This window comes from Pyxicephalus adspersus, chromosome 10 (genome assembly GCF_032062135.1).
Source record: "Pyxicephalus adspersus chromosome 10, UCB_Pads_2.0, whole genome shotgun sequence".
Lineage (NCBI taxonomy): Eukaryota > Metazoa > Chordata > Amphibia > Anura > Pyxicephalidae > Pyxicephalus > Pyxicephalus adspersus.
Genome location: NC_092867.1, coordinates 12093110 through 12114995, shown reverse-complemented (window position 1 = coordinate 12114995; position 21886 = coordinate 12093110). Strand labels below are relative to the sequence as shown.

General features: G+C 40.1%; 1 protein-coding gene across 1 annotated transcript; it reads left to right on the top strand.

Annotated features, from left to right (window-relative positions):
* The first annotated feature begins 437 nt into the window (after positions 1-437).
* MMP21 (matrix metallopeptidase 21) lies at positions 438-20352 on the top strand. Its single transcript, XM_072424679.1, has 7 exons — positions 438-1901; positions 3942-4563; positions 5989-6128; positions 9576-9717; positions 15250-15507; positions 17005-17177; positions 18040-20352. The coding sequence occupies exons 1-7, from the start codon at positions 1746-1748 to the stop codon at positions 18337-18339; spliced, it is 1791 nt and encodes a 596-aa protein (XP_072280780.1). The 5' UTR covers positions 438-1745; the 3' UTR covers positions 18340-20352.
* The last annotated feature ends 1534 nt before the right edge of the window (positions 20353-21886 follow it).

The following is a 21886-nucleotide window of genomic DNA, read 5'->3' as shown; positions in this document are numbered from 1 at the left end:
CAAGCCTACTAGAACCAATACAAACCTAGGAATAGGAGCAGCCAATATATCACAGTATATGGGACCTGGTCCGCAGCAGAGAATGGATCTGAATATAGGTCTACAGGTCTTCTCATGCTAATAGGGTACCTGGAACATATACGTAAAACAACTGGTAGTACAATATCTTTACACTGGCCCTGCCTGGGATAAACACATAAGAAGAACACAAGACCCACATGTTGCATGGGTCAAGTAATATACACTATATGGCTAAACATTGGTGGACACTTCACAAGTTCATGAGCTGGTTGGACATCCTATTCCAAAACCATGGGCATAAATGTTGATTTAGGTCAACCTTCCTGGCTACTTCACATCTATGTTTGGGCATTATACAAAATGTGGAAGAGTATCTGATGCGAAATGTGCCCAAATCAATGCAAATTGTGCCCAAGACCTGACTCTTAATCAACTAGTTCTACAAACTAGTCAAACCATATGAAGCTGGCTTTGTGATCAGGGACACAGTAATAATGTAACAGAAGAGGATATTTTCCAAAAAGTTGATAGAAAGTTAGAAGCACACAACGCAAAATGTAATTCTAATTACTTCTACTGCAGCAGTTTTGCTTACCACTAAAAATAATAGGAATGGTTTAAGTAAATCTATATTTGACTATGAGTGAATATGATTCAGTGTTGATGCGTGAAAGAACTTGGTGGTAGATAGAATTGAAATGTTGGAGAGCGGAGGTTAGCTCAGGCACTTATCAGTCCTGGCAAAAACTCGAAAATATAACTCTAATGTTGGAATTAGATTGGAATGAGAAGAGCTAAAACCACTATCAGGTTTATTAAAGAGTCCACCTTGGGATAGGAAGTAAGGGGAACCTGACAGTACTTCTCACACTTTCAATGTAAATTAATAAAATGGTTGTTTTAAAACTAAGACTATGTGTAATTGCAGAATTGTTTTTCTATAAATCAATAGATTCTTTCACCTGTGTTCCACAAAGGTCCACTATATGGCCGGACTTTGGGGCACAGCTGTTTGAGCTTATTAAGACATCCCAGTTGCATGATATACCACAGCCCTGGCAAGGATTTTCCCCAAGATTTTGGGTATACCTGTTGTAATTTATGCCGTTTACCCAAAAGAGTATTCAGGAGGTCATGTACTCATGTTAAATAATAAACTCGGGGTACATGTTATAGGTGAGATGATTAGGCATCACCAATTTTCTAACTACTTGTTGTACCTTGATTTGGAGACCTCCAAAAGATATCCTGGAGCAAAATAGCTGACTTGAAAAAGTTTTAAAGTGATATAGAAGTAGATAAAATCAATGATTGCATGTAGATTTGAATTTGCTTGACACTTCTATAAGAAAGGTATAGTTACAGGTCCAAGACAAGTTTGGTCAGAAAACAGTGTCACCCATAGAAATATTTGGGGACATCATGCAAAGAAGTTTATAAACCATCCGCTATAAAAACCAGATGACAAATAGTAGCCCTACTGTGCACAAGTTGTCACCACACTGAGACCTGTGTTTGTTTGTGATGGCCTAACACATCTTAGACACACTTTGTCTGTTGAGCAAACATTTGTGAATGAGATTTGCTGTTGGGTGAGAAAAGTACAACACATTAGTCACCAGTCAGCAGTCCATAAAAGGAACCAGACAGAAGATCATCATCAAGGCAGTGCCCCTATCAGAATACCCATAGAAGAAGCAGGCTCAGTCTTGTGCAATACAGACATGCAGAGTGCCTGGTTCTTAATCTTGTGCTGCTATTGCCTGGTGGTCATCAAGTTCTCCTCGTCTGAGAAGCTCTTCTACGGCAGAGATCATTCCGATTTACAGCCATCCAATGCCCAGCAGGCTGAGCTGGTAACGGACATCATCTCCGCACAGGTAAGCTGCATACACCATATAGTTTGTTCAGTGGCTTTGTTTGCATTACAGAATGTCTTCTTTTCTACAAGAATGTGTTTTGCTTAGTTTTTTGGTTTCTGGCAGAGCTATCTCAAACCAATAGGATTCTATAGAAAATTGAAATTGAGACCATTTTTAAGTTTGAGGTTGAATAAGAAGTGGTTGAGAAGTGTACAGCCTAGAGACCAATATTCTTCTGAGCAATGATAGCTATCCAGACCCAGGTTGTACCCACCAAGCTGAAAACATTTTAGAGGAAAGTCTCACATGAATTCTTTTCCCTTTGCATGATATTGATGGTGCAAAAAGTAAACCATGACCCCAATGTTCTAGTAAATGGTGCTCACCACTTGGCCACAGCACTGCTCCTCATTATCTACAAGGTGCATCTGTCAATTAGAGCACAACACCTTTACCTTTGAATTATATCTATTCCCTGTATTATGTAAATGAATTTACTACAGTTTATTTATTACAATTTTTATGTACTGAAAAGTATCTTTATGTAATATCAGTGTTACCTGAATTTAGCTAATCCCTAGTCTAACTAATAACATAGGGTTTTGGGTTTTGAACTCGGTAATAATGATCTTCACACTCAGTATCCCAGTGTTTCTCAACCAGGGTTCTGTGTGTTTCAGGAGGTCCTAGGGGTTCATTGAGCCGTGAGTGATCTGGACCTCTCATGTAAGTTTAGGTAAAACCAATGATCTATAAAGGTGGCATTCCTTCTATCGGCCAGCAATGTGAGCTGTGGATATAGTAATTATAGCAGGGGTTCCTCGGGGATCTGAAAGTTATTTCAAGGGTTTCCCGTGTTAAAAATGTTAAGAAAGGCTGCTCAATCCTCATCATTATATATGTCCAGTATTGACAATGTAAATCTACAAACCAATGAGTAAGCACAACTGAAAATATGTAGAGTGGATAACTAGGTACGCTTAACATCTTCGTACATCAAGTATTTTGTCGTCCCCATGTATTGTCTTGCTGGGGACATTTTAACACTTTTCCTAAAGAAGCAGCCATAAGCACTGCAAGATGTATTGGTAATGTACATGTGACATGGTTTTACTACCCATGGAGATTTTTTTTCTGAGGGAACGTCTTCACCATTTTTAAAACTCATGAAGGGTTTATGACCTTACTGTTGCATTGGCTGTAATGTTCCACCCTGACTTGTTCAGCCATCATGGTTGTCTTAGCTGTATGTTTCCTAGAAAAGTGGCCTCATATAAAGTGCTTTTTTCCTAGCCGTTACAGGTTTAGGTTGTCTTTTGATAAATATTGTTTCAGTACAGTTGACGACAATCTCTTTCTAGATATGGTCCTATTATAGGCAGCCTCAGATGGCACCTGTCAAGGACAGATAATGAATCACAGATGTGTTCTATTACACTGACGAAACAATAAAGGATACATTTCACCTGAACAACAAAAATTAAATGTAACCTACTGATGCGGAAATAAATCAAAAATTTCATATATGATTCTGTCTGTATCTAGCATTATAATAGCAGTTTTTGTTTTTTCCTATTACTCCTGTACTATATATTAACTGTTAATCCCGTCAGTCTATTCTTAATTCTTCTACCTATTGTAATAAGGTGGCAATGCTGTTTGTGTTGTCACTTTGTGGATAGGGTTGTCTTAGAACATATAGTTTTAAACTTTAGTTATTAGTGGTAATATTTAGTAAATTGAGACTCTAGAGCAGTGTTTCCCAACTAGGCTTCCTTAAGAGGTTGGTAGGAGTTCCATGAGCAATGAGCAATCTGTAGGTCAATTTAAGTAACCCCCAATGATCTTTTTGGCTATTTGCAAGGGTGACATTCTTCCCACACCCCGCCACACTAATATACTGAGCTGTAGATATACTAATTATAGAAGAGGTTCCCTGAAGACCTGAAAGTTATTTTATGGGTTCTATGTTAAAAATGTGGAGAAAGGATGATTATTTTCTTAAATCAGTCTTGGTATAGGGAATAATATTAACCTATTTGTCTGCATGTCCTTCAGCAATATCTTGCAAAGTATGGCTGGACAGAGCCAGTAATTTGGGACGAAACCCAAGTCAATGATACAGAACCATTAAAAGACACCGGCCTTATGGAGGAGGCATCAGGACACACAGGACAATACTCTGCTGAACCTACTAAAAGTCCCCAGTTTGTTGAAGCGCTGAAAAAATTTCAGAAGCTCAATAACTTGCCTCCCACTGGAAGGCTTGATGATGCCACCATCAATGCCATGAATAAGCCACGATGTGGAGTACCAGACAACCCGATATCAAAAGCCAGCCAGGAAACGCCCAGGACAACGTATAAAGCCCCCATGGCAAACCAAGGTTCAGGTGCTCCAAAAACTCGTCGGAAGAGGTTCCTGGACTTGTTAATGAACTCAGACAAGAACAAAAAAGAACAAGAAGCATTCCAAAATTCAGGTGGAAAAATGTTCAACAAAAAGCTGCTGAAGTGGCGGATGATCGGAGAAGGATACAGCAGTCAGCTGTCCATTAATGAGCAGAGATACGTCTTCAGGTTGGCCTTCCGTATGTGGAGCGAGGTCATGCCACTGGATTTTGAAGAAGATAACACATCACCGTTATCAGAAATAGACATCAAGCTGGGATTTGGAAAAGGTATGTACATTGTTCTCCTGTGAGCGCTTACAAGTAAGAGTAATTTATAATAACCAATCAGCAATAGTCTTTTATTATACTAAATAATCTAAATGAATGAAATCTGCCATGTTTTGCTATATGCTCACATTCATGGTGTATTGGAGAAGCAGTGGAGGATAGTCCTAAGAACCACAGAACACATTCCACCATGCAGTGCCACATGCTCACATTCATGACCACACAAAAAATAACATACTAGCCAGAATGTGGTTAGCAGATGCAGAAAATAAGTACAAAGATAAAAATTAGAGTCATTAAATTGTGATTTAATAAAACATCAAAAATTAGACTTTATTTTAGATACACACTTTTAAATACCATCAGCAAATTATAATTACTTGGAGTATAACAGGTACAACGTGCCAATAAAATAAAATGACTAAACAGAATATTCTTAATTAGTTTTTCACTCTCAGGAAACCCTTTATTTGTTGTAAGACGGCTGAGGATTGATACGCCACACTAATATACGCTGAGACAGCGTGTAATTATACAATTCTCTTTAGTATGCTAATTCTTCACATTTATTTTCCTGATGATTTATTTTGGGCATAAATAAGGGTGGAAAGACAACACCAGTAAACCACAAACAGTGTGTGTATGCTGACACCAAAACCTTTTTATAAGGTGGGCATCGGGGTTCTGGTGTGTCGGATACCATCTAAAGCAGTGTTCCTCCTCCAGGGGTCTTTGGAACCCTAGGGTTTCTTCAAAGGTTTCTTGGGGTTCCTCGAGCAATGGGAATATGTACAGCTCAGATTTATTTAAGTTACACCAATGATCACCTAAATTGATGATATTAATAATATTTGGCTATCTGTAAGGGTGACATTCTTATCTGGGGCCAGTAATAAGAGGCATTCTTCCTACCAACCACCACATTTTTATATAGTGAGCTGTGGTTATAGTAATTCAAATAGGAGTTCCCTAAAGACTGGAAAGTTACTTCAAGGCTTCCGCTATGTTTTGTTTGGGAAAAGACTGATCCAAAGTGACAGAGCATTTGTATAGTCAATTCACAAAGCTTTGAAGGAATAACTTTTATCTAAAATAAAAAACAATTCTGAACGGGCAGCTTTTTGTTGCAGTCAAAATATGAAACGATTGTACTTGCCTTTTCAAATTCTTCTTTAGACTGTACAATAAGCTGCACATAGTGACCAAATGAATCAACTCCTGTAAGCTTGTGTGGGACTTTATTATTATTAATAATAATAATAATAATAATAATATATATAATATATATATATATTTTAATAATATAATTTGTGCTTGGCCAATCAAAATGACTGACTATCACAAACCTGGTAAAAGATGAAGTTAAGGGTTATTATGTGCACTTGCTGAACTGTCCTTTAAAGTACATATGTCTTCTGCCTCCAGGTCGCCACTTGGGTTGTTCCCGTGCATTTGACGGCTCTGGGCAGGAATTCGCCCATGCCTGGGCCCTGGGGGACATCCATTTTGATGATGATGAACATTTTACAGCTCCAAGCAGTGACAATGGAATAAGTCTTTTAAAGGTAGGTGCTGTACTTTTCAGCTGTCTCTGTTCTCCAGGGGCTGTCACTTGAATGTCTTCATAAAATTGTGATCAGTTATAGCAGTGTTCTTCAATCGGGGTTCCACAGAACCCCAGGCTTTCCCCCGAGGTTGTTTGGGTTTCTTGAGCAATGAGAAATTTGTTACTCTCAAGTCAGTTACCACCGACACCAATGATCTTTTTGGCTATATGTAGGGTGACATTCTTCCCATTGGCCAGCACTGTAGGAGACATTCTTCCCACTGACCACCACACTGAATATAGAAATTATAGTAGTGGTTCCCTGAAGACCTGAAAGTTTTTTCAAGGGATCCCCTGTGTTAAAAATTCTAAAGTCCCTTTATATCGCAGTCTATTATTTCTTAGATGTTGGGCTGCATTTGTTTTCTATTTTCAGGCTATTTTTATTCAAAGTTCACCAGTTCCTCTCCTTGGGAGACAATGCTCAGTCACTGTACTGTATCTGGAGAAGCAGTGTTGCTACCCTGGACTGCTGGCTCTTCATTTTGGACTACAATGATCCTCCCCCTCTCCTACTACATAGCATAATCTTCTGCAGTCCACAGAGGAAAACTGAGCAAGGCTAATAACACAAGAAGGAGGATGCTGTATATAACATGTGATGTTAAACCCCCATGGGCAAAGGAACTCAAATCAGATGAATGAAATGTTGGCCAGGGACAGTAAGGTTGAGGAAGAAAGGATTGGAAGATGTTAGATGTCCTTCAGCCAGGAAATATTGCAGCTCTATATGACATGCAGAAGCTTATAATAAACATTGTGTGGTGCTCACAGTAAGCAATGAAATTACATTGAAGTAATACATTGCAGTATAGAACAGGGGTCAGCAACCTTTACTATCAAAAGAGCCATTTTGCCTCCTCTTCCACTAAAGAAAAATAGTCTGGAGCCGCAAAACATAACACAGTTTATAAACTTTTAAAAGTTTTAATTTTTTTTTAATTTTACCTGATACAACAAGTGTGCATGTGTAGGCCTACTTTGAAATAAATTAAACACTGAACTATGCCCCTAGAAGCCTCCAGCTTCTAACGTATCATCCTGTTACATTAGCTGGAGGCTTCTAACGTAACAGGGTAGATTTCTTTGATGGGCAGAGTTCTTTATTTTCTGACGATGCCTTAGCGATTCAATTATAGGTGGTGTTAGCCATAAGTGTCCCTCACTTGCACCTCTGTTTTGGTCACCTGTAGCGCCTCCCCCCCGTTCCAGATAAATTGGGGTTCAGATGCTAGATGCTTCCAGCAATGTGTAACAGGGTAGATTTTTTTGATAGGCAGAGTTTTTATGAATTTTTAGGAGGTGTTAGCCACAGGTGTCCCGTACTTGCACCTCAATTTTTTTTCACCTGTACCCCCGTTTCCAGATAATTTGGGGTTTAGGTGCTAGAAGCCTCCAACAATGTGTAACAGGGTAGGGTTTTTTTGATGGGGGGAGTTTTTAGGAGGTGTTAGCCACAGGTGTCCCCCACTTGCACCTCTAATTTTGTTCACCTGTACCCCCTTCCTGTTCCAGGGAAATTGAGGTTCAGGTGCCTCCAGCAATGTGTAACGGTAGATTTTTTTGATGGGCAGAGCTCTTTATGTTCTGATGATAGCCTAACAATTAAATTTTAGGGGGTGTTAGTCACAGGTGTCCTCCACTTGCACCTACATTTTTGGTTTTGTACATCCCCTCATTCCTGAGGAATTGGGGTTCAAAGGAGGGGGATGTCATTGTACACACCCATTTGTACATGCCCCGTGGTAGATCTATTTCACTGGTAGATTTTTTTCATTAGAACACCGGATAGGGAATCCCCCTCCTCCGCAGTGTCTTGGGAGGAAGGGGATCCCCCATCAGAGATCTCCCCGCGGCAGCCGAAGGCAGCCACAACAAGGAGGCTGAAGAGCCGCATGCGGCTCCGGAGCCGCAGGTTGCAGACTCCTGGTATAGAATAATGTCCTGTACAAGACTGAAAGTAAGGCTGGAGTTCAGCTTTAATCATTCTCTTAGAAGTTCAAACTTTAGATAAACTTTAAAAGCAGATGATAATGATGCTTCTCCTGCTGGTGCACTTAATGGAGAAGCAATGAGGAATTCTTAAGGCCAATGACACAGAACTGACCCCCAGAAGCTCATCTAGTCTATGCACAGGGAGCAATCCAGGTGTTTGCTGGTACACAGAGGAATCTTTGCATTGTTAAAGCATATGCTTGGGTATAAACCTCTCTCACGTTTTATGATTACTGTTTCCTCTAATGAGCATTTTATTGAGGCTGAACAAACAACTTGGACAAAATGTTCTGTGATTTGTCTAACGAGCCAATAGCTAATACCGTCTGTGCTTAACAACATGTAGAATTCAGATTCTAAAAAATAGAAAATACCAGCTACAGTTCTGATACTTCTGTACTGTTGAAAGGGTGGTAGGTCATATATTCGGACCCTCGGTTCCTGGGTACATGGAATGGCCTCAGTAAATTCCACATGGCCCTGGTACAAAACAGCAAATTTTGGGTTCCTACATGTCTCTAGAAACTGCTAACTCAACACTGGACATATTGCAATGTATTTTTATTAGGCTTTGATCCCTTTAATTTCACATGGTAGTCCTATCCATAACACTTCCTTGGGTGACTATGTCCTCTCCTCCATTGTATCTGCAGACGGGGCCAAGGTTGGTATGCTGGGCTGATTTAGACTACAGACACGTCTTCCTCTCATTATCCCTATTACAGTGGAAGTGGGTAATTAGACGTTCAGGTAGGTTAAAGCCATGTGCAGATATCCAACAGACATCAGATAATTGTCACTGGAAACAATCTTTTGTGATAATTTCCAGTGACAAATAAATAAATGAGTGCTGTATATAACCGCTGTACACAGGTCAGACTGTTCATCTCGGGCAACAATCATCAGATGTGTGTACAAAGCTTTACAGTGGAGGTGGAATAAATAATAGTTTGGGTTAATTAGCTTAAAGGTATAACTATAGCCATGACAGTCCATATGTCTGCTATGGGGGCCCTGGAGCACAGAGCCCCAGGGCCGTCCAACTACACAGCGATTTATATGCATACTTCGGAAATACATTGGCATGAAATGTTTGATTATGCTGTTAAATTTGTTTGACAGCTATGAAAACATCTAATGTTCTGTAACATTTCAGGAATTGCCTTTCAATTGAAAATTTGAGAGATGGAGGGGTAGGACATCATGGCTTTGCTATGATTTAGCCTCAAACAGCTCTGCAAAGCAGGAAAGTGGGGTACTTTTGGCTCCATTATTGTTTACATAAATGGCTTTGTATGTGATTTATTCCCATTAATTTTCTTCTAATATAATGTAATTGTGAACCTTCTAGGCCAAAATGACATTTTACAATATGGATAATTCTAATTGCTGGTTTCTTCCCAACAAACAGGTGGCAGTTCATGAGATTGGCCATGTACTCGGACTATCTCACATCCACAGGACTGGATCCATCATGCAGCCCAATTATATTCCGCAAGAGTCAGGCTTTGAACTTGACTGGTCTGATAGGAAAGCGATACAGAATCTGTACGGTAAGAGTCAGTAAGATCCTATGACATGATGTATCAGGGCTGTATGAGTACAAAGTGTCCAGAAAGCAGCTGGCACTTCCAGGTATGGAAGAACATGTGGCATTCAATTTCTAACCATGTGAAAATGCTGGGGTTTGGTGATTGGCCCAGCTCTGCAACATAAGGATGGGAAAGTTTCATCCTTGTAGAAGATCCACCTTGATCCAACCATTCTCAACAAGGGTTATGTACAACCTAAGGGTTCCTCCAGAGGTTCCTAGGGGTTGCTTGAGCTGTAGATAAATAACTTCCCATTCCACCTAGATCCACCTAGATCCTACCATTCTCAACAAGGGATATGTACAACCTAAGGGTTCCTCCACAGGTTCTTAGGGGTTTCTTGAGCTGTAGATGAATAACTTCCCTTTCCACCTAGATCCTACCATTCTCAACAAGGGTTATGTACAACCTAAGGGTTCCTTCAGAGGTTCCTATGGGTTGCTTGAGCTGTAGATAAATAACTTCCCATTCCACCTAGATCCACCTAGATCCTACCATTCTCAACAAGGGTTATGTACAACCTAGGGGTTTCCACCTAGATCCTACCATTCTCAACAAGGGTTATGTACAACCTAGGGGTTCCTCCAGAGGTTCCTGGGGGTTGCTTGAGCTCTACATGAATAACTTCCCATTCCCTGAACCTCCAGTCATCAGTATGAGATCATGTTGGCTTTGGTTAGAATTCAGTAACCCATTGTAAGATAACCATTCTTTCAACCAAGCACAATCATAAGCAGCATTTTTCCTGATACCTAATGAATTGATTTTAGCCAGTATTCCCCAAGACTGGAAAACAATTTTAGGGCTTCCACTGGGGTAAAAGGTTGCAAAAGGCTGACCTAGAGCTTACAAAGACTTCCTTTCCTCACTCCCTGATAAGTCCTGTAGTATCTTAGAGGTTGGAGAATAAGACCACATCATATGGTGAGCGACTAAGAAATTCAAGGTAGTGTTGAATGCTCAAGAGTGTAACAATGAATATATGAGACCTAGGCCACCAGAGAGGTGGATAGAATCCATCATCCATTGGAGGCAAGTGCCATTTGGAACTGACAAGGCCTCTTTAAGGCACTCTTATAGTGGACCATGCCGAGTCGGTGAATTCTGTTGTCTTGCTGGCGGTATTCTTTATCCCTCATTTCACATCAGCAGAACAGCAGCTCCATATGGCTTACTTAGCACAGAACTGGACCCTGACAACCCCCTACCGCTGTAATTTTTCACAGGTGCCCAAAACGATTACCATAGCAGACAGAGTATAAGGGGAGGACACAAGTTTCCTGAATCTGACAAATTCAGGAGCTGAAAAGTCGCCTTATACACAATAAATTGCATTTCCCTTAATGTGCTCGGAACACACAGCTGAACGTCTCTGCTTGAATAGAAATGAAAGAGATTGCGGATGATTTGTGATGCATGTCAGGGCTCACTTTATATCTGGCTGTAATTATACCCCCAGCTCTGTGCTTTCCTGTGGATGAAGGATTAGGGTACATCGGTAACAATGGCAGCCATTATTTTCTGTGGTGCACGAGCTGTCCCTCAAGGACTGGCAAAGCCATTTCTGTGGCTCCTGAACTTTACAAGAACCTAGTACATTCTTTTCTGAAGATCTACCTGGCCAATCACCATTAGGCATTATTGTAAAGTTGACCCCATGTGCTACAGTTATATTGAGTTAAAAAGGAAACACGGGAGCCTACCTGCAAGGTTTTCCCGGATATTTGAAGTTGCTGTATCATAGGATGTTGCTAAACTTTGTAGTCTTCAGATACTGTTCACCTAATTTGTTTATTTAAACCTGGTGGTTCTGCCAGTATATCACTCCCTGTCCCAGAGGGACAATGCTCACTTTCTGTACTGTATCTGTATAAGGGCAACGTTGTCACCCTAGATTACACCCCTAATTGGAACCAACACCTCCTTCCTCTATGTCCATGAGGAGAACTTTGTTTTGTAATTCATAAATGATGGCTGGGAAGATTGATGCCATTCTTGGATATTTCAATCTAATGCACAGGACGTTACAAGGATAGTGAACTAGATCCTGAAAAGAAAACGAATGCTGCTCCTGCCTCTTAGGACTGCAACATATTACATTTTTATCCTTTTGGGTTTGGATTAGGTAATGGAATCTGCTCCAATTGCTAATGTTCCCCTGAGAACATTCAATATCAAATAAGGAAAGGAGTTGTCACCCCAGGCTGCTCTTGAATTGGACTACAGAAGTCCTATAGCTCTGCTCATGTGAAGCAGATTCACAGGATAATACAAGACCATTGGATTTATGGCAGGATTATCCTTTTTTTCTTGCAGATCTAACAAAATAATTCATTGGAATATTAAGCAGACCAATAAGGGGGTAAATAAGATACGTTTATTGGTAGGAAGGGAGCTGTAGACAAGAAGGGAAGCATATGAGACGTCTTGAGAATGAATGGTTGTCACCTTGCCCTATTCTTATTATATGAATCTGATGCCTGCGCTGGGCACTGTGTGCCTTATAAAGGGTTGATTCTCTCTATTCACCATAGTGATGAATGTTCCTTTAGAAAATAGTTTCTGATGCAGTTCAAGGATACAAAAAGATGTCAAAATGTCCTTGAAGAAAAATCAGTGCTGTGCTTTAGACCAGCAGGAAGCTTTGTACCCAGGCCCATGCTGGCACCGTGTCCGCCATCCACCAATCTCCTCTGTGTAGCTGGCACAGCACTGAACTTTACGCCAGTAAATTAGGACACTATTGTATCTAGATGTTCTCACTCCGAGGTGTGACATTTTCATTCTTCGCCTCCGGGGATGAAATCTTTCTTGAGCTTCGCTTGACACAAAGCGAGATGTGAGCTGTGCTGGCTGTCTGTGCCAGTGTAGCCTGTGGGCAGCATGCTGGCACAACCTCTGAGCTGGATCTGTGTCATGTAGAGACCTCTGTTCTTCCTAAGGCAGCGGGTGATGTCTCTGTAATGCAGAGGTAGTCAGGGAGGTGCTGTGCAGAGGAAAGTGCTCAGACCTAAATTAGTTTCCTCGTCCCACATACAAAGCCATTCTGTATTCTGTGCATGGCTACGTACAATGCCAGACATTATATATGAAAGTCAGTTTGATGTGAAATGGCAAAATGTAAGATTGATACACTGATCTGCCTATGCCCAGGCATGGATGACATGACCCATCCTGGGGTTAAAATCACCCCCTCCGGTATCCATCCCTATCAGGCAAATCTGTATTTGTTTGTGTGCATTTCATTAATATTTGTGTACTTTTACTTATACTTCAATGCTTTTCTTTTTATATCACTGTGAAGAAAAGTTTAATAATGAGGTAGAGGAGCAGAAAAGTTCCCATAGCCTCAAGGATCATTTAAAGCTTATTGCATCCTTAAAATCCACCATCATCTTCCTCCAAGCATTTCACCATGAAAAAATTCCCTGAAATCTTTGCAAAACCAAATGAAGTTTTTTCTTTCCCTCATGCTTAGTTAGGCAACTCATAGGGCTGTGTTTATACATTTTTTTATTTGATTAATTTGGCTGTATTTTCATGCATAGCTGTTCGAATTCCTATGCATTGCTCATTTTAATGCATCTAAGGACAGGTTCAGACCTGCAGAGGGATCAAACAATCCCACATATTTCCACAGCACTGGTTCATAAACAAATCAGCATTTGCATATTTGACAAATGTTCTATTGGGTTGCAGGTAGATACTACATGTAGCACCTCCCCCAAAGAGCCGTTCTCTCTGTTCTGTCATCTAGAGGCCGACTATCAAAAGAGAACAGAAATCACAATAGTAATTGCTATATCTTCTAAGGAATAAAAATCTCTGCTGACATGACAGGTGTATAATTTATAAATACATTTCTTCAACTCCTTCAGACTGAGCAGAGTAGCATTGCAAAGAAGGAAGCCAGTTACGCCAATAGTATCAGCAGATATAAGTGTGGCCCATGTACCATAATTATAACAAAAACTTTACATTCAAAATTCAAAAAAAAACCCCACATTATTCTTTTTGATTTATTTTACATATACTATATAACAAAAAACAATTGGAATGTCTATACATTCCTCATAAATTGAAATATCCAAATGGCAAGCAGAGAGCCACACATCCAAATTTATATTCAGGATGAAAAATCTGACTTTACTGGCTGTAACCACATGCTGATCTTCTGTAGAAGGTGCAACATAATAAAAAAAACAGCAAAAGACAAAGCAGACAATTTTACAAAGCAATAGTGCAGGAATAATGGCATCTATCTATCTGTGAAGGGTTGTAAATAGAAGTGAAAAGAAATCAGCCCGGCCTGGAAAGTGAATATAAAGTATATAGCCATAGAAACCCCGAGCCGATGCCTTGCCGTGTAGTCATACATTCAGGAGACTCTTCCAGTAATAAGAAAGAAAAATAATCCTTGGAAGTGTAACCTTAATCAAAATATCATGCATACAAATAAAAATCAAAAAAAGCTCATAAAAGCAGCCTATGACTGGCAGTAAAAGTGGCGAGGTAATATTCCTGACTGCAGGTAACTAATAATAATGATGTAAATGTAGAAATATTAAAGCTGCTGGAGGGGTCCAATTCACCGGAGATTCACACACTACATGGGGTATCGCTGCCGCTACGTGACCGCAATGTAATGAGACAAGCAATGGGTAAGAGGAGATAGACACAGATTAGGTTTATTTTTTATTCCAGGAAATACATCTTGTAAATGTGTTACCAGTTCAATGATTCTTGTTTTGTTAAAGACTGAACACCGGGCACATACACCAATGAAAGCAGATGTGTGTTTACCAATATCAATATTGGAGTTTGAATGTAGGCAGTTTGATAACCCAAATTTGGTGTGGTGTCAGTCCCAGCTTAATCTGAACACCATATTATAAATTTGGGGTTATAAAAGTGGCTCGGATCAGATTGTAAAAAATGAAGAATAAAGAATTGACAACCAGTTTCAATTCCCATTTGTCATCTAGGAGAGCTCGGCAAGTATCTAAGCAATGTTTCTCAACCAAGGTTCCTTCAGAGGTTGCTGGGGTTCATTGAGCAATGAGCAATTTGTGCCTCAAAGATGAATTTAAGTGACCCCCAATTATCTTTTTAGCTGTCCATAGGGGTGACATACTTCCTAATAGCCAGCAATGTACAAGGTATTCTTTTCACTGACCACCACACTGTGAGCTGTGGATATAGTAATTATAGCCGGGTTCCCTGAAGATCTGAAAGTTATTTCAAGGATCCCCCCATTTTAAGAAAGGCTGATATAAAGGATAACTTCTACTGTAAGTTAAATCAGCAGGTAGAGGTATATTTAGGGAAATTGGTGGTATATCTACCCAAGGTTGACTTCAATCTCAATGTGCCACAAGGCAGCGACTAGAGAGCCTACAGTAGGTGTTTCTTATCATTAGCTGGTAAATTATCAACTGATTTTAGCAGTCTATCTCCATTCTTATTATCTCTATATCCATTCTTTATTTCCAGGCTTGTGTGAGGGACCCTTTGACACGGTGTTTGATTGGGTGAGGAAAGAGAGGAACCAGTTTGGGGAGCTGGTAGTTCGATACAACACATACTTCTTCCGGCACAGCTGGTACTGGATGTACGAGAACAGGAATAACAGAACTCGGTATGGAGACCCCCTGGCCATTTCCACTGGATGGCAAGGAATACCCATGCAGAACATTGATGCCTTTGTACATGTCTGGACCTGGACCAGGGATGACTGCTACTTCTTTAAAGGTAATAGCTGCAATTCTCCCTATAGAAGTCTATGGAAATGGAATAGCAGCTGAAGCAGGTCAATGGCACCTGCAGTAATTCTGAATGATTTCTGAAACTGATGTCATGATGACACTGCATTTGTCAATTGAAGTCCATCAACAAGGGCCCTCAAATTGATAGCATGTGGTAATGTGATGGAAGGAGCTGAAAAATTCCACAAATGTTCTGATCTGTCACATTAGGGGACCCCAAATTCAATACCTGAGGGCCAGGATCTGTACATTAAACAAGAGTAAATGAAGTTCTACAAAGAGTCAGAAAAGGAATCCAGGTTTTATACCCAACTCCTCCTATATGTGGCCCTTTGGAGGAGACTTGGGGACCCCTGCGCCACATGGTTTTACTCTCCATCATCTTACTTTCCATACTTTGTAAGATAACGGAGTAGTGGTTGGGGGTAACTTGCACATCATATACTGTGTAGACAGTGCAGCTGTTTGTGTACTTTATAGAGACCCTGTCACCTCATCTGGTCTACCCATGACATTGTGCAACCTGTAATATATCTACCAACAGTAACCCAATCTGCTGCAGTAATTTGTTCAGCCTAATCAGATTATCAATACAGCGTCTTTCAGAAAATCAATCTTATCAATCAATACTTCTTGGAAAGTACGGCTAGCCACCAATGGGTCAATTTTCCTATTTGATCGGGCAGTTCTTTTGATTATCTCAAAGAATTAACTATAAATCACTTTTTTTATTTCTGCATTTGATCAAGCAAAATGAATCCATATCAGGGGTAGAACATAAGGAACCCCAATCAGTCCATTCAAAAACTTCAGTTGATATGATAAGTATGATATTTAGAGAAGGTTCACCCTTATCATCAATAATTAAAGAGTGAATGAAAATAAAGTAAATGTTGGCTTTTGATTGATTACAAAGAATCAATACTAAAGAATTGGCAATTCAGGCATGGCTAGCTTAAGGGCCATAGATTTCTGTGCTGTCCACAGCCGGAACCAATCTCCGCTGCTTCAAATGCAGGTTGAAAGTACCACCAAAGCATTCCATTTAATCGGATGGGGCTGGTAAACTTTGCATATTGGAGAGTCTATAAAGAATGAGCTGATCATGTTGTGTTACATTGTTCTTAACACATTCAATGCAATGCATTCCAACTTAGTTTTCATGTGTTTGGAGGCTAAGCCTTCCTTTCCTTATCTGACCAGAAACAGCCAGCACTTATAGAAGAAGACCAGACCCATTATTTTTTTATTTTCGGTTAATTTTAAGGGGTTTACACGCACCATATTTTTCTTATACAGAAACTTTTTGTGTATCTGTAAATTTCATCCAAACCCATGTTCCATAACAGAGTTACGAGCAATTATAATTGATGGTGGAATCCCCAGTCCACCTACAGTCTGATAGATCATACACACTGTATGGGAATTGGTGTTGGCTCCTCTGGAGAACAGAATCCAATTACTCTCTTTTATGTGTTAATAGGAACACAGTACTGGCGATATGATGGTGAAAATGATAAGGCTTACGCTGCGGATGCTCAGGGAAGGACCTACCCCAGACTCATCTCTGAGGGCTTTCCTGGAATTCCCAGCCCCATCAACGCTGCGTATTTTGATAGAAGAACTCAGCATATATTATTCTTTAAGGATTATCAGGTAAGAGCCAAACATCTGCAGTCCTCTTGAATTGCCAACTGTTCCTTTATGTTGGCCAATATAATGTACTTGTCACCAAGTCTGTTCTGCATCCGTTGTTTGGAAAAGTTGGGGTGAGAATCACATCAGGTGTTGGAAGAAAACAATTTAATTCTTCACTGCCTGCCATCTGTTGTCAGACTTAGGGTGAAAAAAAAGAACTTTCTCAACAAACTGGCCAGATGCTTTTCTTAACAACACTCCTGATACCTTTCATGTATAAATTCCACAGGACAGAATATTTCAGCCCAGGGGACTCCTACATGTCTGTTCCTCATCTTAACCTCCATACTGCAGTTGTTTATAATTACATTGCTCTACACAAGTCAGTAGAGCAACTTAAACTCAAACTCCTTCCCACCAGACAATGCATTTTTTACGGGGTTGCCCATTCAATAAATCAGAAGTCCCAGTGGTACCAAAAACAAATTATTATGATTAAAGGTAAGGGGTATATGTATTTTTTATGGAGTATGTAGCATTCAGTGCAGGGTGCAGAACTGGGCACACTGGAGCATGGTATGTACAGCACAGTGTATGGAGAGGACAACCCATCATGGAGGGCATGGACAACCCTAAAATGAAAGTGTTCTTCAAGTCAGGATTGTTATTGTTCTAACTTACTAAACTTTATATGCCTTGAAAATGCTGATTTTCGATCTATACCAAAATCTAAAGGATTCAGCCTTTTGGCAGCCATGGAGAACGCTAAATGCTGATAATTACACCAGTGACCTTTAAGCTGATCCCCCTGTATTCCTTTTATTTTATATAACCTGAATCTTACTAGGCTTACTTTTATTATTTTTTAACCCATTCCCAGGTCTACGCCTTTGACATCAACAGAAACCGCATTGCTCCCAATTATCCAAAGAGAATTGTAGACCTGTTCCCACCCGTGGTACGAAATAATCACCCATTGGGTCACCTGGATGCTGCGTATTATTCATACACCCACAACACCCTCTTTCTCTTCAAAGGAAAGGATTTCTGGAAAGTGCTTAGTGAAAAAGACAGAAGATCCAATCCTTCCTTGCCCCAGAATGGAGTTCTGCCACGTCGCCCCATATCTCAGCAATGGTTTGATATCTGTAATGTTCACACGTCACTGCTAAGGCTTTAAACCTAGACCATGAGACCGTATATTGCTGGGGCAGGGGGTTGGGGATATATCCTCATACTACTGGAAAATTGGGATCTATTTGTACTTTGGCCATTCTGCAGCAGCTGAGCGACTCCCAACAGACACTGCTGGCGCTTAATGTTGTTTAGCAGCCATAGGGCTGATGGCTATTTAAAAACAAACCCTGGTAAATTCTGTGACTTCTGTTTTGGTTGGCATGGGCAGTTTAGTTCATTATTGGGTCTATATCACTGTAGGGACTCCGATGGAGCCACCTACCAACCCTGGCACTCATCTAAGGTCCTCAAGGCCCATTAACTACTCAACTATTTTTTTAAATTCCTACCATTCAACTACTTACCTGCTATTGACCTATTAGTACCACATTGCCTGGATACAGGCATTATTTTAATTAGAAATTTGTAAAGAAAGCAGAAAAAAATCCTGCACTTTTGGGGAACTTTAAGAACCAGGTTAGCAGGAAGGAATGGCTCAGTTACTGTAGAATGACTTGCTGGTCCATTGGTCTGCTGTTGGTTTATCAATTAGCAGAGTTTTGTCGTAAGCCTGTGAAAAATGTGAACATAACACCATGGGAGGGATAAAGAGTACCAGTCTAAATAGATTGAAATGCCTTTCCTGGAAAAAAAAAAGGCTCCTTAAGGTTCTTTCGCTTAGATTTGTGGCTTTGACACTAAGACCTTGTACAGAAGCTCTGTAATTGGCACATGAAACAATCATTAGTAATCATTTTGGGTAGAGATACACAGAAGCCGCACAGTACAATGAAGAGAGGAGGGGGAAGGATCCTGCTGCAGACAGTACAATGGTCCTTGTTAGCGGTTTGTCAGCATGTCCGATTGCTAAATGGCATTGTGGGACACCTGTCCTGAAGCTAGATTTTCACACACAATGATCATGAATGATTGTCTACAGAAAAAAAAATCCTGCATTTGGAAAGGCTCTAGCCATAGAGAGATTCGCCAATCAGAACTCTTTTTTTTCTCCTTAAGTATAAATCATATTTCCCAGTGCCAAGAACTGCAGTGGTATTATTTCCAGGAAATGTTAGAATTTATTCTGTAGCTCTTTATCTTTCCTGGCAAGACCGTTAATATAGATTTATATTAACACCAAACGTTCTAAGTGCAATGCAGATCAGTTTCCTGTATCAGACATATTAGGGCTTTACTAAAAATGGTCATTAGTGTATACATTGTAGGTAGAAATCTCACTAAAATGATTTATTTGGGTTTTTAATATTGGATAGAGCAGTAAACAACCTCTTTTGGGTCTTTTTTTGTGTCACTGCTATGGAGGTTCCAAGCAGAAATCTCACCAGAACCAGAACTGGTGCCCACATTTCCAATCACTGTGCGGCATTTCTGTAAAAAGGTTCCTTCTATTTTGGACACAAATGAGAATAAATCTACATAGTTGAGTCACAGACCAGAGGTTCTCCCAACTTCCGTAAAACAAGACATTTTGTTAGAATTCAGCATTAAAGTATGAAGCCAGCAAACATAACACAGCCAAGATGATTCTTCTGATTGGAAAGAATGACATGAAAGACCTTTGTAATACTGACAATAGACGGGATGAGAATTCCAATCTTGCTCTTTAATGACACTGCAATTAATCATTGCTGTTAAAGACAATTAAAACCTAAAAACATAAAAAGCCTCCAATACTTGATATGTAAATGTATTAGACTTTCCCTTGTATAGGATGTTGGGTGTTCTTCAAACAAGGACACCGCAAATTCCAGCTCTGTATTTTGGAATCAGGGGAGTATAATGAGTATTACTCTTACTCTGTGCCCAATTTAGAGATTTGCAGCAGTGAAAAGTGCAATCAGGGGGAGAAGCCTAGGGACAAAAAAAGAATAATATATCTTCCATAATATATTCTGCTCCAGCCAGATGGCACTTTGTGGAGTTCTTTCACAAAACATTCTGACGATACAATTTTTATTTGTAGACTTTACAACTCTTTTCTTAATAAATATTTATTTTTCCACAATCTTTGAATAATGTTTGATTTATTTACCAATAAAGTAGCCACTGACCTTCATCAAGGTGTTGCAATTTCAAAGACAATAAACATTTTTTCCTGATCGTGAACCTATTTGCTGTTTGTAGGGTTGAACAAAAGTTAATAACCAACATTTCCAAGTGAGGGAATACATTTGATCAGAAACAGACACATTAGGTATAACTGAGGATAGGTTTTCCCCGTGTACATTATCCATGGCTTGTTGGCATAATAGTTGGCACTTGGACGCACGGGGATGATTGTAAATAATTTTTCACTATGCACATACAAACCACATGTGTACATAAATGCCTATGAAGGCGAAGAAGCAGTCAAGCCACCCTTATAGAGAATGTTTGTCAGGAGAGGTGGCTATCAGTCACTTCCCCTAAAAAAGAAGATGGGGCATTCCTTTATCTATGGGCACCATTACTCCAACATGGCAAATAGCAGAACAGCCAGGTTAAGGTGTATCCATAGCATACCTTTTTCCCCCAGTTTGGATTTTTAAACCCCTGCCAGTTATGTTTTTGCTGCATGTGTACCACTGGGAAGATGTCTATTCATATCTTGTTCCACAGACAAAATAGGAAGTTAAAGTAAAACGAACAAGGTGAGGAGAATTCCCCTTTAACACTGCATTAAAGATTTTCCCTAACCTCCTGTTGTGTGAAAATGGAAATGTGTGAACTTCTACATCAAATCAGGGTCCTGCACTGACAAGGAAGGATGGAGCCACAATGTAGGGCAGTGGGGCAAAGGTACCCGACACCCTGGGTAGTGTAAAAAGCTGAAAAGTCTAATGGAAGATACCCTGCTGAACAGCAGGAAGGTAGAAGCCATGGGCCACTGAAAATAAAGAGGAGACTACGGTATAAGGGTCCTTCCTTTGTAGGACACTTTTAGCTCAATATTCTCAAGCAAATAGCTGCTACATCAAAGGTAACTGTGAGTACCCACACAAATCTCCATTATGTCCTCACAAGTACTCAGTGTTCAGTCCAAGTATCTCCTGCAGCCCAATCATGAGGTGCAATAGCAGAAACATAATTTCCTGGGCTGAAAACAAAAACAAAACAAACTGTTTAGGTGTTAGGAGCCCCAACAGAATAAAGATGTACGGTGACCTGAGCTGGGTTAACAGGGCAACCCAGGCAGCAGTCCTGCACACCTGCTATCACAAGGGAGGACAAACTTCTGAACTGTTGGTATCTGAAGGAAAAGTCCATGCCAGTACAAGAAATCAAAACTGACAGCTCCTCTATGTCTAATGCAATCTTTATCACAGTTAAAAAAAGTGATGAGGAAAGGTCTTCCTAGGTCCCCATAATGGGGTGTTCAACATAAGCATTTTACCTGATCTTCTGTGTGGGAAATGGCGACATAGGATCTCCCTAAGAAGGATTATGTGAAAAAAGCCTGCAATTTGTTCTTTGTTATTTTTACATTTATACCATTCTACCTATCTTAAAATACATTCACTTAGCAAGCAGTTATTATTCGACCCCTATGG

Coding starts and splice junctions, on each gene's coding strand:
- MMP21 (XM_072424679.1), top strand. CDS start 1,746: ATGCAGAGTGCCTGGTTCTTAATCTTGTGCTGCTATTGCCTGGTGGTC. Junction 4,564..5,988: donor CAAGCTGGGATTTGGAAAAG/GTATGTACATTG, acceptor TTCTGCCTCCAG/GTCGCCACTTGGGTTGTTCC. Junction 6,129..9,575: donor ATGGAATAAGTCTTTTAAAG/GTAGGTGCTGTA, acceptor CCCAACAAACAG/GTGGCAGTTCATGAGATTGG.